This window comes from Pinus tabuliformis, chromosome 3_2 (assembly GCF_031772625.1).
Source record: "Pinus tabuliformis cultivar Carrire ecotype Pingquan chromosome 3_2, CPIR1, whole genome shotgun sequence".
In the NCBI taxonomy this organism is placed as follows: domain Eukaryota; kingdom Viridiplantae; phylum Streptophyta; class Pinopsida; order Pinales; family Pinaceae; genus Pinus; species Pinus tabuliformis.
In genome coordinates, this window is record NC_142302.1 from 379,053,786 (window position 1) to 379,071,208 (window position 17,423).

General features: G+C 37.2%; 1 protein-coding gene across 1 annotated transcript in view; it reads right to left on the reverse strand.

The window, feature by feature from the left end:
- LOC149181003 (two pore calcium channel protein 1-like) overlaps positions 1 to 1,931 on the reverse strand; it is a 399,691-nt gene extending 397,760 nt beyond the window's left edge. The window contains exon 1 of the mRNA XM_089414060.1: positions 1,355 to 1,931. Within this exon, the coding sequence (XP_089270186.1) occupies positions 1,355 to 1,486 (132 nt within the window). The 5' untranslated portion in view covers positions 1,487 to 1,931. The remainder of the gene's footprint in view (positions 1 to 1,354) is intronic.
- Between the last annotated feature and the right edge of the window lie 15,492 nt (positions 1,932 to 17,423).

Here is a 17,423-nt window from a genome sequence, read left to right on the forward strand (position 1 = left end):
ACTTTCCTATTTATGCAAACTTCATCGTGAAAAGCATTACCTTTTTTAATTTACACATGCACAAAAATGCGAAAGTGAACGGTCAACCAAATAAAATCTTTTCTAACTAGTTAAACTACCATTTTTACCTTAAAAAACACCAACGAAGGAAGTACTTGCCCCGAGGAGGTAAGGAAGTACTTGCCCCCGAGGAGGTATGGGTCGAGTTAAAAGGAATCCCTTATACTCTTAAGCTTAACACAACTGCCCACAAGTCACACTAAACAGGTTTAACCAAGTTTCGAACCTGGCTGTGACTGCAATATTAATTAACAAATGATTTCCAGTGCAACTATTCAACCTAACCCAATGGGCCAAATAAATTAGTTATTTATATGTAAAACACCAGTGTCACAGAAGACACTCTCACCAACCAATGTTCACATATAGATTATCTTTCTGGTAAGTCCCTAAATAGGAGGAGGTAAGGAAGTACTTGCCCCCCGAGGAGGTAAGGAAGTACTTGCCCCCGAGGAGGTATGGGTCGAGTTAAAAGGAATCCCTTATACTCTTAAGCTTAACACAACTGCCCACAAGTCACACTAAACAGGTTTAACCAAGTTTCGAACCTGGCTGTGACTGCAATATTAATTAACAAATGATTTCCAGTGCAACTATTCAACCTAACCCAATGGGCCAAATAAATTAGTTATTTATATGTAAAACACCAGTGTCACAGAAGACACTCTGACCAACCAATGTTCACATATAGATTATCTTTCTGGTAAGTCCCTAAATAGGACACTCTGGCCAACCAATGTTCACGTGTAGATTATCTTTCTGGTAAGTCCCTAATAGTATTGGTTCCGGACACTATTTTACGGCATTGGTCATTCAGAAAATTACCCATGCCATGAACAAGAAATGCCGAACAAAAGTTCTCGGGCATTCGTTGGTGAAGGGAATGTCAATTGCAAAACAAAACAAAGAAAACAGACAACACTATATCCGCTGAAAATGCATGCACCGGAGTTACAATAAAACAAAGGCCACTTTAGGACCATTGCTTAAAAAAATCTGAGAATGGTAGAAAATTGATTTACTATGCGAAGTGACGAACATTTTGCGAACGAAGATACTCGAGGAATTCAGTGAAATCAAATAGAAATAGGTTGTTGCCGTAACGGTACAGAAATAAGATATCATGAGGAAATTTCAATTGGCAATTCCGTGTTAGGGGACATTTTAATTGACTATTTCCGGTTATAAAGTATTATCGTGAAATTTAATGTTAAAATATAGGTCAAGCCAACCAAAATAATTGGTGTGAAAACTAAATGCAATGGAGATGAAATGAGTAAATGTGAAGATTAACCAAGTCAACAAGAGCTGCAGCCTTCTGATATCGATCTCCATGGGCAAAGGCGTCGGCTCTCCCGTGAATCACTTTGCGGCCGTCAATTCCGCTGCTACTACCCCCCATCTGAATTATCAGCGGATCTTCCATTGTCGTTCTTCGTATTGGTTGTGCTGAACTGAAGAACGTAAATTCAAGATTTCAGCTACTGACATTCACAGCTAATTTAGCAGACCTTTCTCGGCTAGTTGACAAGGCTTCGAGCCCATGCAATGTGAACTGAAGCTGTTACTAGATATTTCTGTTATGCTTCAGTACAGATTCAGCCACTTGTCGTATAGCGCTTGGAGACATGCTCAGGCCAGTGAATTACAGACAGAACAGCATAAAGAGCCGTCTGAAGTCCGTGCAAGCTCTACGAATCTAAATGAAAAACTGGAGACCGACAGTTGTAATGTTGCCGACTAAGTTGTTCGGATTTGCGTCATGTTCAGAATTGGTCATCGATCCAAGGCGGTGGGTAATTATTTCAGATCACCCGGGCACATTGAATGGGTTTGAAACTCTACTGAGGATAGCTATAGCCTTCAGTTAACAATCCGAAACTCTCGTCACTCAGGAAAGCTATCCGTCATTTGACCTTTTGTAAAGCATACAGTAAATACAATATTCGTAGATGGCTACGCACTGTAAACCCATCGTGAATACATTGGTTGTACACTGTGAATACAACCTCAAGGTCGTGTAAATTGGGTTAGATGGGTGACAGGGTTAAAGGGTTGTTTTTTTTAATGCAATTTCAAATTTTTATTAGTGATATGGTGAGTTATAATAATGTGATGTGAAATATTGTTCCCATGATTTTGGGTTTATGAATATTATAATATTGTTGCAAAGATTTAGTGATTATTAATATTGTTCTATTAGTCACTAGTGACATAATGAGATATAATAATGTTATGATAAATTGTTGTGATAGTTTTGGCTTATGAATATTGTTGTATTGGTTTATAGCGTTGTCACTTAAAAAAAAAAGTGTTTTAACTAGGCTACAATTTTCGAAGAAAATAATGGAAATTCCAATAAAATTTTGTTTCTGGTTACAACTGTCAAACTTCAAGACTTTAAATGTTTTCTTGATAGCGCTAAATGTATTTCCACCATCAAAAAAATCATATAAAACACTACAACAATACTTCAATAATAAAATTTTAATTTTAATTTTCTTACTATATTTGACAAAAAATTTACTATTTAAATAAATTACAAATTATAACTTCCCTAAAATAAAAAATAAATAAATAAATACACTAGTCAACTAACCTATACCGCAACTTTACTGACCTCATGCAGCAACCTTACTCTAGAGGTCGAGCTTGAAAACCAGCTAATTTTTTCAAAAAACACTCACAAATGATCTTCACATGATATTGCTCTCTCTTGTAGACGCTATATTCGTGTTATTCCTCTTGACATCAAGATCGCTCAAATCCGCTCAAATCCGCTCAAATCTACCATTTATCCCTTTAATACTATCAAATTTATTTAATATATTATTTATGTCAAATCGAACTTTTTTGCAACGCAATAAAATGAATGCAAGGTTGAAAATCAATTATTCGTAATGTAAAATGTAGATATTTCGTGGTTTTTCAATGCAATATGTACAATTAACGATGCAAGCTGTATACTTTATGTCAAATCGAACCTTTTCAACCCAATAAGAATAGTACAAAGTTGAAAATCAAGTATTCATAATACAGCATGTACATATTTAATTATCTTCAACAGATAATATCATAACTTTACTTTCGAGTTTTAAGCGCGGTTTTAGTTTTTTCTGCTTTTTGTAAAAGGTTTGTCTTATGGTGGAGGATGTCCCTCGGCATGTATTGCGTATGATAGCGACTAGTTTTTTCATTTTGAAGCCATTACGATTGTATTTAATAAATTAATTATTATGAATGGAGTTGCTTTTAGTGTGTTTTTTTGGATTTTTGAGTATCGGAATTTGGTATAAAAATTTGAAGTAAAATTTTGATTTGTGTTATTTAGATTTGTTTTTTTATTGAATATATGGATTCAACACCCTAAAAAACTCCTAGGGCACTTGGATTGTGCAGGGGTTACCCTTCAAACTTGTGATGTCAATAAATTCTTGCCAGATTTTAGAGAATTTAGCTCTGAAAAACCCATTGGAAAGCTTCCAAAAAGTGGCACTACCCATCAAACTTGTGATTTCAATAAATTCTTGCTAGATTTTAGAGAAATTAGACCCGAAAAACCCATTGGAAAGCTTCCAAAAAGTCGCACTAAAGACAACTCGATTATGAACTAACTCTTATATTTGAATAAGGACTATAAAATAAGGGCTATAGAGTAGCTACTCTAGTTTAGTTTAAATATAGTTAAATTTAAGTCAAAAACAATAAAGACATACAACGTTATATTAATAAAAAATACAATTAAAATAGTAAACATATTTGTGATTACATTATCAATGGCTAGGCAAAAATAATACCTCAATATGTGGATGGTTTTTTTTATAAACTTTAATATCATATTTATTCATTTTATATTGTGATGAAAGTTTCCTACTAAATTATTGTAGGGGAGAATTGAAGGGCGAGCTAAGGAGGTTGAGGCGCGACGAGATGATGCAGAGGCGGAGTTATAGCGGTACCGTGACTCCTAGAGACGAGCAGAGACCTTGATCGAAGGTGTGCCCTTTGAGGGATGGGCTCACCTTCCAGAGGTTGTGGTTGAGACAATGATGTCCCAGGAGCAAGAGCATCGGCCAACTTTGTGCCGTATTGCTATGGCGACGACTACTGCAGGTCCCATCTTGGCTCCTAATGCGCAAATGGTGCCACCAGGGCCCTAGGGAGATTGGCTATGTATTTTTATTTTTATTTTGTTGGGATGATGTATGCACCAGGGCAAGCACCCATTTATGAGGATGCTCCCCTGTATTTTTGGTGACTTATCCTTCCTGGTCGTGGGCCAGTGATTTTTGTACTCATATATATTTTTTGATGTATATACGAGGCTATTTTTGGCGGCTCTCATGATGTGATATATGTGTCCATACTTCTTGGTGTATTTTTGTGTTTGTGTTTCTAGATGTATCTTGTGTTGATGTTTTTATATATCTTGATGGTTATATATATGTGATGCATGCCAGTCTAGGATTTGATTAGCGATGTGATCAACTATATGATTTTGATCTCTGGGTATATGTGTAAATGTGATTTGATCAAAATGTCTAGCTAACCTTTGTGCATGCAGATATTTGCAAAAAAAGGCATAGATCATGGACTTGAAAAGTCCTATTTAACTGGGATACTACGAGTTGGGAATCAAGGAATACATGCAAGTGACGGATACCTAGGTGGTGGGCATCGACCAAGAGGCCTATGACGACATCATATTTTTCTTGATTGTTGGTGGCTAACCGAATACAAAGTCCATTGAAGAGACAAGGTGTTCTATCAAGAGAGTATATGGCCCATGCTGCAACAGCGCAATTTTGCAACCATCGAGATGCGCCATCAGTGAACCCGTGGTGATAAGTTGGCAAAAGATCCATCTTTTGACATGAGATGAGAGAGTGATTTTTAGAATACATCTATAATGAGGTGATCATCATAAAAAATAAGTCATTGTACATACATGCTCACTATAACATTTTAAGGATGAAATTTTTTGAAGTAGAGACCATTGATGAGATTTTTTAAGCAAGTCCCGTCGGGCTCTAATAGTATGTATTCCCCCTTGTGGAGGCAATGTTTGATGATGTATGGGCCCTTCCAAAGGGTTTCAAACTTTAGTTGTGCTATGGGCAGGGTTTCTTTGTGGTCGTCATTCCTGTTGTAGTGTTTTTGGAGCACAAGTGTACCAAAAAACACCCCCTTAGCAGTGGACTGTTACCTGCAAAGAATCACAATCAAATTTGGTGTGGTTAGTGGACAAATTTAAATAAACACAACATTGTAAATAGTGGAAATAATGCATACATAAACATAAACTTAATCAAAGAGGTGCATGAACAAAACAATGCTTAAATGGTGCAAACACATCAATAATATATGGGAAAATCTCCCTTTATTGATTGTGGGTGGTAGAGGTTGAATACAATTAGAATCCCAGACACTTGAAGAGAATTATTTGAGCTAGGGAGCTCAAAAATCCTTAGCAAGGGGGTTTCCTTTCCTCAATATCTTTGCAAGTTTCTCCTCTCTCACAAAGAAGTGTGAAGACTGTCCAAAGGTTGGATTCCTCTTCACTCACTAAGATGTTAGGTTACTTAGAAGCAATTTGGCCTACATGCTAGTGCTCTTCACTTCCTTGGTTTCAACATTGTAATGGTGGTTTGCTCAAACAACAATTTGGCCAACATAACAATGTCTCTTCTTTTTTGCTCTCCCATGGCTTGTTTATATAGAGTTTTTGAATCCCTCTTCCAGCTCTTGGTACATGTATGATAAAGACACATGAGTAGGACAAGAGGATTCCATTGAGGGTTGCACTTCTCCAAGGCGACTCGAATTTGGTTGTACTAGGTCGATCTCGTATCAAGAAATCGGCTCCAAGTGTGTAGAGTGGTCCCAAACTGCTGAGTCATCTTTTCTGCAATCGTGCGGCTTTTTGAGGATATGTCGTGCACACGTTTATCAAAGAAATCTACGTGTGGCCTTAATTGATTTCCTTTATAAAATTTGGACCTTAGGAGAAATTTTGATTTTTGAATCTTCATAATGTATTCGGCTGGAAAAATGTCCACCTGTGCATTATGCTGGACACTTTTAATGTCTTCTGGATTGTACTAGTAGGTGTACGATTTTTTGGTGTTAACAAAGCCCTTACATGATAAAGTAACGAGATGAAGAATAAGTTTACTCAATTCCTTTACTGACTCCAAATGGCGATGGAAGCACCTTCAACATGTGGTCACTTCAAAGGAATGATTGCCCTCAAGGTAGAAGTTAACTTTGACATTCCTTTGTTTGAAGGTAAGATAAAAGTAGATACCTTGGAGAAATGGTTTAATTCTACCAAAGGGTTATTACTCAATTGAAACTTTTTCCAACATTGAGAAGATTGACTTCACTCTTATTAAGTCCCTTCCTCGTGTCAGGTGTCGGTGGCACACTTTCTATGTGCAGCATGAAAAAGATGAATTTGAAGCATTTGGGATAAAACCCACTTGGGTGACTTTCAATGATGCTCTTAGGAAGGAATTTTACCTTGTTCAGAACTATGATGATCAATGCATGAGATGGACATCTTTGCATCAAGGGAAAGACTTAGTTATGCCACAATACATCAATACCTCGTATACCTTACATTCAAAGTCAAGTATTAGGGACTCTAAGAAGCACTTGGTTCTAATATACAACAATGACCTACATATGTACATCTAAACAATAATGGATTTTTCGAACATCCCATGACTAGAAGATACTTACCTATATGTTATCAAGATCAAGCCAAAGTTTAAACATAAGAGTAAGAGAGATTTTGGCTCTACAAATAATCCAAAACAAAAGAATGGTAAAAGTGGCTCTATTCAACCAAATAAAGGATATAACAAGGATAATTGACCTCAAGACAACAAATCCAAACTACATGTAATGAAGAGTAGTGGAAGTTGAAGAAAAACACTAGAAAGTGGTGTGAGATTAAGAAAATCCCTTTTCATAACTCTAATGAATATCATGCTAAACATCCATAGTTTCCTAGAACGAAAGCCTTACAATATTTTTATGGATTTATCTTTGATTACGAGCCATATAAGGGAAAATTGATGGCCATGTAGAAATTATGGTGTAGAATTGTAATTGCTCATGAAATTTTAATCAAAATCACAAGACACAAACCTACTCTACTACTCTACAGAATTCAATTCACAATTTAGAACATCAATAAAAAACATGCAATGAAAAATAACACACATGCACACAATATTTTTCCAAGGGAAAGCAATTTTCTAAAAACCCATTTGCATGCTTGCATTAATCTGATGAATAGAGATGTATTACAATTGCTAGCTCAATTTGAGCTCAACCTGCAAGTGAATAACTTATCTCTCTGCCCACTGAGAAGCTCTGACCTGGACTTAGTCAATTTCTCTCTCTTCTTGAGCTCCTATTTCCTTATGCAATTCCTGAGGAAATTAGGCCCCTAATATTTAGGAATGTCCTCTAAAATGCTTGCACAATTCCCAAGGTTGATCATCTGACTGCATGCAACACTTGTACACTCAAGACTATTCTACAACTGATGTTGAACTAGCTTGGAATCTCCACCACAGTTGAGGAACTTGAATTCTCTGCATGCACTAGCCATTTTGGCCTAATTGATTATTTAACTGGGTGATCACTGAGTTAGACTAAAGTCTCACTGCACAACTAAACTTCCACTAGTTGCTCCAACAGTTATAACTAGTTTAACTGAAAACAACTTGAAATATTTGACCTTGATTGCTACAAATTAGAAATAACACATGCTTAACTAAACTCCAACTTCTCTAAATTTAATTTACTGAGCTAACTGAGTGACAAGGGCCATGTCACACAAGTTAATTGCATCCAAGTTGTCTATGATGTGGAAATTCGAATTTTCTCAATTTGACCAAGGAAAAATCAAATTGAGACTTTCTTGCCGCATTTTTCAACACTCCCTTTCAGCAAGAAAGGGATTATCAACCACTCCTATCCTGCACCTGTGGAACTCGAACTTCCCTCTTGACAAAGTCTTTTTCAAAATGTCAGCATCTTGTTCCTCTGTCAGAATGTATTGTAGAAACATTATTCGCCTTTGCACACAGTCCCGTAAATGGTGATACCAAATATCTATATGCTTGGATCGATCGTGAAATACATGATTCTCAAAGAGCTTGATGCAACTCTGATTATCACAATAGATGATAATTGGATCCATCATCTAACCAAACAGTCCCAGAAGTATTTTTTTCATCCAGATTGCCTCACATGTTGCTTGACTTGCAACCATGTATTCTGCTTCTGCGAGCTTAGCACCACAAATATTTGCTTCCTATTGTACCAGGAAAATGTTGGGCATACAACACTGAAAATTCCACCTGATGTACTCTTTCAATCTAATGGAATCTCTGCCCAATCTGCATTTGTGAAGCCACATAACTTCACTCCCTCTATCCGTTTGTACCATAGTCCAAACTGGGTAATGCCTCTGAGGTACTGTAAAACATGCTTAGCTGCCTTCCAATACAATTTGAGTGGCCTAACGATAGCTTGGCTTAGTTTTTTAACCGCATAGAACATATTTAGTCATGTGTTCACAAGATACATCAGTGAACCCACTAGCTACCGATAAATGGTAGCATCCACTTCCTCACCTAAAGTTGCATTCTCCTTCCTCCAGTTGGTCGCTAGAGCTGTCTCCATGGATTTACAACTCTCCATGTGGAATCTCCATAGTATCTCGTTGTCATACTTGCCTTGAGACACAAACAATTACCCATCGCCTTGCCATATGTCTAGCTCGAGGAAGTAGTGCATGAGACCCGTGTCCTTCATTTCAAATTCCCTTGCAAGGTCCTCCTTGCAAGATCTGGTCAATTTCTTATTAGCAGTTAAAATTAAACCATCAACATATAAGATAATAATAAGAAATTTAGCTTCTATCAAGATGTGATAGAGGTTTGCATCCGCTTCACTTTTGGTGAAGCCCAAATCAGTGAGATAGTTGTCTATCCTGGTGTACCAAGAACGAGGTGCTTGTTTGAGACTGTACCATTTGTACACATGAGACTCTCAATAAAATGTCTCAAATCCTTTTGGTTTCTCGATGTATGCCTCCTCCTCAATAACCCATTGAGAAATGTTGTTTTTACATCTGTCTGGTGAATCTTCCACCCCATATGTGTAACCAGAGAAAGAATTGATCTAATGGATGAATACCTTGCTACAGGAGAAAAGATATCCTCATATCCAATTACCTCAACTTGAGAGTATCCCTTGGCCACAAATATGGCCTTATACTTCTTTATGCTTCCATCTATTGCATGCTTTACCTTGAAGATCCATCTCAAACCCACAATTGATTTATCTGTTGTTCTTGGGACCACTTCCCAAACACTGTTCTTTACAATGGATTCGTACTCTTCCACCATTACATCAACCCATATAGGTAGCTCTATTATTTCCTCAAAATAGGATGGCCCAGTCCCTACAAGCTCAATCATTAGAGCCATGTAGCCAACGTACCGCTTAGGTGACCTCCTCTGCATGTGCACGTTTGAAGGAGCTCCCACATTCTCCCTCGCATCATGCACAAGTATATCAACTTCCCTATTTCTTTTCATGCCTTCTCTTGATGGTTTTTCTTGAGTGGCTATCTCCACTCTCTGCTACTCAATTGTGACTGCTCCACAACTTCTTGAGGCTCCTCCTTTGGAGATAAAATCCATCCTCTGGTGGGATCTGAAGCTCCCTCTCAAGAGAGCACCGCATCACTTTCTCCTCATCAAACTTTACATCCCTTCACACAATCATCATTCTGAGGGAAGGTAAGTATACACGGTAGTTGTGAGGAGCTTTTATGTAACCCATAAATACCTCCAACTCTGTATTTGGCTCAAGATTTTTAACAAAGGCTCCAACATTCCTGAAGTGCGACACATCCAACATTCTCCCTGAGAAAGCCTCCTCCCATGTAATCATACCAAGAATTTGATGAGGACTCTGATTCTTCAAATAGACTGTTATGTTGCATGCCTCTTCCCACAAATGAAATGGTAGGCCTTGGTCATGTAGCATAGCCCTCGTAGCTCCCACAATGCTATGGTTCTTTCTCTCAGCTACCCTATTCTACTATGGGTAGTGGGGTGTTTTTAGTTCTCTTTGAATGCTTCTTTCACACAAAAAGTCTTGAATTCATTCGAAATGTACTCACCTCCATTATCACTTATGAGAGCCTTCACCTTCTTGTCAGTTTCTTTCTCAACTAGTGCCTTGAAATCTACGAACTTTGAGAATGTCTCATCCTTCTTCCGCATGAAGAAGATCCAACATTCCTTGAGAATTCATCAATAAAAATAACAAAATATCTGTGTCTAGCAGTGGAGGTTGTCGCTAAAGGTCCACAAACATTAGAGTTGATCCTTTCCAAGACTAGATGTGCTTTGTCGTCCCAATCATGGAATATTGATTTTACATACTTCCTGAAGTACAACCTTTGCAAACATCATGTTGCTCAAGTGCTCCTTTAGGGAGGACAGTGGTTATTTGCTGCATAATCTTTAAGGTGCCATGATTTAAATGGGCAAGTCTTTTGTGCCAAATTTCACCGACATCACGGCTTTGCACTTTCTCGGCCTTACTACTTTATGCAACACAATCTTCCACTTCTAGCTTATACAGGTTCTTCACACGAACCCTAATCTGCTTCACTTATCCCGTAGCTATGTGTCTCAGGAATTCTTTCACTTTACTAAAGATCACATCATAACCACAGTGTTCCAAAACTACAACAAAGATGATATTTTTCTTTAGGCCTGAAACAAACATGAAATCCTTGAGTTTGAGAGGGGATCCTGACTTCCTTTGAAAGGTGACTATACCAACTCCGGTCGCACTGTACCTTCCGTCGTCCCCCAGCTCGATGTGCATCTGGAGGTATTTCTCCTCCAGGTCACTGAAAAACTCTCTACACCCTGTCATGTGGAACGATGCACCTGAGTCCAAGTACCACATGCTCCCCATCACTATGTTGGCCATGCATGCAATAAGAGTGAAGTCAAGCTTGAACTGTGAAGCCAAAGATTCACCTGCTACTCTTCCCGAGGTCTTCTTTCTCGACTTTTTGTGTGGACACTTCATGGCATAGTGCCAAAATTCATGACAATTGAAGCATTTAATTTTGGACAAGTTTTTCTTGTTGCCCCCTTGGCTGGATTCTAGTTTGGTTTAAGAATTCTTCCCTTTTCCATTCCTTCCCTTTCCAACCAATGAAAATTTTTCTTCATCCTCGCCCTTGGATAAAGTCCCATATCTGGTATTCCGCCTTATTTCCTCTTATACCAAATCATACCATAGGCATTCCCATTCGGTAATTTCTCCCTCCTGTTCACTGAGTCTTAGTAGTTATGCCAGCTTTTGGGAAGGCCTAGAAGATCTAGGCTTATCGAGTCATCTTCTGTAACATTAACACCAACCCCACCAACTTCATCACGAACTTGTGTAAATATGCTCAGGTACTGTGAGATAGTGTCATTCTTCTACATCTTAATATTTCAAAGTTTATCCTTGAACATCAATTTCCTGTGTTCATTGTTATTCTCTAATTATTCTTCCAGTGCTTTCCATATTGTGAAAGGATTTTCTTTCCCATGGATATTTGAGACAATGTGGTCTTTCACTCTCTCCAAGACTATTCTCCTTTCCTTGGCTACATCTTTCATCCATCGGGCTAGGTTATGTGCATCAGACGCCTGTGGTTTTTCAATGTTTGTCTTGACATATTCTAGTAATCCATTGTCATCAAGCACTGCCTCCATGTGATCCTTCCATGCAATGAAATTTGAGTTGCCTTCTAAGGCATACTCTAGTCTCAGCCCATTTACGGTCATCTTCCCAACTCTGTAGAGATCCTGTTACACTAAACTGCAAATTTGAACCTCCTGAAAAACAACTCTGAAATTCCTATTCTGATGTGAATCCTTCTCTAATACCATGTAGAAATTATGGTGTAGAACTATAAATTCTCATAAAATTTTAATCAAAATCACAACAAAAACCTACTCTACTACTCTGTGGAATTCAATTCACAATTTAGAACATCAATCACAAACATGCAATGAGAAATAACACACATGCACACAATATTTTTCCAGGGGAAAGTAATCTGCTAAAAACCCCTTTTCCTGCTTGCATTAATTTGATGAATATAGATGTATTACAATTTCTAGCTCAATCTGAGCTCAACTTGCAAGTGAATAACCTATCTCTCTTCTCATTGAGAAGCTCTGACCCAGACTTAGTGAATGTCTTCCTCTTCTTGAGCCCTATTTCCTTACACAGTTCTTGAAGAAATTAGATCCCTATTATTTAGGAATTTCCTCGAAAACGCTTGCGAAATTCCCAAGGTTGATCATCTGATTGCATGTAGCACCTATACACTCAAAACTATTCTACAACTAATGTTACACTACCTTGGAATCTCCACCACAATTGGGGAACTCGAATTCTCTGCATGCACTAGATATTTTGGGTTGATTGATTAGTTAACTAGATGATCACTAAGTTAGATTGAAGTCTCACTGCACAATTGACCTTCCACTAGTTCCTCCAACAATTAGAACTATTTTAACTGAAAATAACTTGAAATAACTGACCTTGATTGCTAGAAGTTAGCAATCACACATGCTTAACTGAACTCTAACTCTTCTAACTCGAATTTAGTGAGCTAACTGAGTGACAAGAGCCATGTCACACAAGTTAACTACATCCAAGTTGTCTGCTGTTGTGGAAATTCAAATTTTCTCAATTTGACTAAGGTAAAATCAAATGGAGACTTTCTTGCTGCATTTTTCAACAGACTAATGAAAACCCCAAAGTTACCATCACTACCACAAAGGTCTAGCTAGATGAATTAGATGAGCCTATGGATGGTAAGCACTTACTCCACTCATGGGAGTGGGTGAAGGGGACTTTGCTACATTTCGTTATTGATACTAGAAGCTATAATAATTTGATTTGTTAACTTAGTTGAATTTATTGACAATGTCACACCCCTAGCCATACACCATTGACTGGCTAATCCAAGGACATGACATCCATGTCAATGAACAATGTCACATATGCTACAACATCAAGCCCTTCAAAGATGAGGCATTGCATGATGTTCCCCTATTTGAAGTTATCAATGTTCTTTTAGGACAACCATACATATGGAATCATCATGTTTTCACAATTCTAGGCCACATAGTATCATTATTACTTTGGGAGATTAATTCTACATGGTACTAGAGGTAGCCCCAATTGACATGATCTCTTTAATAATGGCTAGGTAGTGCAAGAAGGTAATTTCCAAAATTGGGATATTTTTCCCTTCGTGGTTTATTTGGAAAGTGAATGAAATATCACCACAACCATCAAGGCCTTTGCAAGGGTTCTTTCTACACAATCGAAGTAAATGAACAAGTTGGTGGATGAATACAAATATATGATGCCCCTATAGGGATGTCTTTGCAATTTCAGGTAAAACATGCAATTGATTTGACACTTGTCACTCCTCTACGTAACAACTTGGTATACATACACTCTTTTAGAGAATAAGAAGGCCAAATGCTAGATTTAAGAGCTCATACAAAAGGGCCATATTCAACCAAAATCCTTACATTACAAGAGCCTAATTGTGATGATTCAAAAGAAGGATAAGACATGAAAATTATATATTGATTAAAGAACCTTGCACAAAATCACAATCATGAATTAATATCCAACCTATTGAATTGATGATCTTCTTCATCAACTCAAGGCTGCCATGTTTTTCAATAATACCGATCCAAATATAATCTTGTGACCATTCACTAATTCCTTTGTGGCCATATATTTGGGTGATAGCTCATGTTTAGTATAACCTAGGAAGAAAATATGAAGCATATTCTATAAGTGTTAAGCATCCCATGTTACACAAATTATATTCCAATATGGAGAAGTACCCATTTAACATATAGAGAATTGAATATATGGGATATATCATGGATGGGCATGGTGTTAATGTGGATCCAACCAATATCCAACTCATTTGCAATTTCAAAAGTAGAAGACCCTAACATAGCTCCATAACTTCTTGGTCATCACCAACTTCCACGACGGGTTCATGTTAGGGTTCTCTAATAATACTTGGACCTTGGAACAAATGATCAAAGGTGGATTCAAATTGAATTTTGTTTGGGCCACATCAAAAATCTTTCAATTATATATGAAACTTTTCATTATGCCAAGCCTACAATATCCTTTCAAGAATGATAACGATGCTTCATATTATTCTATCAATACAATCCTCACTCATTATGGACATCTAGTGTCCTATCACATTAAGACACTCGTTGATAGGGTTCACGCATACCCCACCTATGACAAGGAGATATACCCCATTATGCAAGTATGTTAGACTAATGCAAACCCCAAAGTTACCATCACTGCCACAAAGGTCTACATAGATGAACTAGATGAGCCTAAGGAAGGTGAGCACTTCTTTCACTCATAGGTGTGGGTGTAGGGGACTTCACTACATTTCATTATTACTAGTGGGAGCTATAATAACTTGTTTTTTTAATAAGTTGAAGCTATTGAAAATGTATCACCCCTAGCCATATACCATTGATTGGCTAAGCCATGGATGCAACATCCATGTTAATCAACAATGTCACATATGCTACACCATCAAGCCCTTTAAAGACGAGGCATTGCATGATGTTCCCCTATTTAAATTTATTGATGTTCTTTTAGGACAACCACACATGTGGAAGCATCATGTTGTTTATAAGTCTAGGCCGCATAATGTAATTATTACTTTGGGAGATTAATTCTACAGGGTACTAGAGGTAGCCCCAATTGACATGAATTCTTCAATCATGGTTAGGTAGTGCAAGAAGGTAATCTCCCAAATTGGGAGGTTTTTTCCCTTCGTGGTTTATTTTGAAACTGAATGAAAAATAACCACAACCATCAAGGCCTTTGCAAGGGATCTCTCTACACAATCGAAGTATGTGAACAAGTTGGTGGAAGAATATAAAGATATGATGCCCCTATAGGGATGCCTTTGCATTTTCAGGTAAAACATGAAATTTATTTGACACTTGGCATTTCTCTACCGAGCAACTTGGTATACATACACCCTTTTAGAGAACAAGAAGGTCAAATGCTAGATTGAAGAGCTCATACAAGAGGGCCATATTCAACCAAGCTCCTTACCTTACAAGAGCCTAATTATGATGGTTCAAAACAAGGATAGGACATGACGATTCTATGTTGATTTAAGAGCTCTTGCACAAAATCACAATTAGGAATTAATATAAAATCTTTTGAATTGATGATCTTCTTAATCAACTCAAGGGTGTCATGTTTTTCAATAATACTTATTTGAATTTAGGCTACCACTAGGTGCCAACCCTGAACCTAGGTCCATGTTACATGTCAATTTGTTGCCATGACACTTGATCCATTTATGGGTCTTTTTACCATCCATGAACATGTTTGAACCAACTCCCTCAGAAGTCAAAGAACCCAAAATCTTTTGAGGTAGATGAGAAATTTGGGGAAAATAACTGTCATACCTTGTTAAGTTCCACCTGTGCTGATTTCTCTAGTGTTTCCCGCACATGTGCTAGAATTAACTCTAATAACAACGCAGAGGTGCGCTTTGTCTTCCACTATAAACCTTCGTAGGTGAATTCTAGAAAGTAAAAATAAAAAGTACATTCTAGAAACATAGTTGGCTGAATATTTCCCAACTGGAAGCTTCCAAGTGATGACTATTTGAACTATAACCCTCCAATGATGCATCTCCATCCATTTTCTCATGGTAAGCTAATTCCTCAATTAAGGAGTCTCATCCTCCTCTTTTGGATCTGAAACTTCCTCCTCTTGGCCTATAAAATGACTAGAGGGTAGAGGGATTAAGAGGTCAGAACTCAGAGAAGACAAACTTATGCTGTTGGTTGGTTTGAGATTGGAAAGCTTGTCATCTAAGGAGGAGATTGAAGGCATTTGGGAGGGACCTCGCGGCATCAAGGCAAAGGTTGTAAGGCTCCTCTTAATCTTTGATTAATACAAATTAACACTTTCTCCCATTTATTTGTCTTATTGGAATGATGAATGGTTTACAATTGTTTATAATGTTTATTAAGAAAAATTCAATTCCTAATTTCCTTGATCATTAGGCTAAGTTGTTTGGATTATTATAGCACATGTGCTTCTGATCCTTTTATGGTCGATATTTTCTTATCAAGCAGTGAAGAGCTGCATCAAATCACAATAAGGGATCTTCATTGAGCATTTCATGAGAGCGGTAAGAGGCTCATCCATTAGCTTTAATTTTTATAATTCAAACAAGTTTAACTTAGGGAAAGAGTTAGCTCAATTTTCTTGCTTATTTCTAGTTTTCGTCAAGGATCTAGGGAGATCGCTCTTATCGGCAAGAGGGATTGTTCAGTGTAAAAAATTGGCGATCATACTGGGGAACGTCTCTGTTCTCGTATTTTTCCTTAGTTTTGCTTTCTGATTTTTCTGATTTATACAGACCTAAGTCCTAATAAATTAATGGCCTTCTAGATCTGAGTGGTCGATTTTTCAATTTTTATTTTTATTTTTTTTTAATTTTTCTTGAGTTTTTTCCCCTACTCGTTTCTGTTTGCTAACAGAGCGCATTTCTGCGCCCTTTTTGTTGTAGCAATAGAACGCATGCGCTCTATTTTCTACTATAAACCCGCGCAGGCCTTGAGAAGTTTTGAAAATATATCTTTTGCTTCAACCCATACTTGAGTTTGTTTTTATGGAAGTGTCATTATATTTGTTTGGACTGTGTTGTGTCTCTTCTGAACTCAATTGATTGCTTTGTTAATGATTTTTGAGAATTAGGTCTTTTTGAAAGAATTACTTAGGGTTTTGCCTGGTTGATTTGTTGATTGATCAAAACAAGATAGATTGTCCTTTTGTTTATGATATTCTTATTTTGTTCTATCAAATACACCGGTTAAGCCTTAGTTGTTTCTTATTTGTAGTCAAATTCATGTTGAATTTCAAATTAGGGTTTCTTAATACCTAGTGATTTTGTGGAGAAATTGTAGTCATTTTTCCTTGATAAAGGAAATTGTTGCTTTCATCTTGAAATTTTTTCGCAATTGCACTGTTATTATCATTAAATCAAAGCATTCATAAGCAAAAATGTGTTTTTTCCAACTCTCTTGATTGATTTTTGTGTGCTTGAAAGTTTTAAGTGATTAGAGATAAAGAGTATTTTGGCTTATTTGATGTTTAGGGAAACCTGGAATTTGGTTTGTTGAATACATTTTCATTACATTATAGTGAAATTGGTT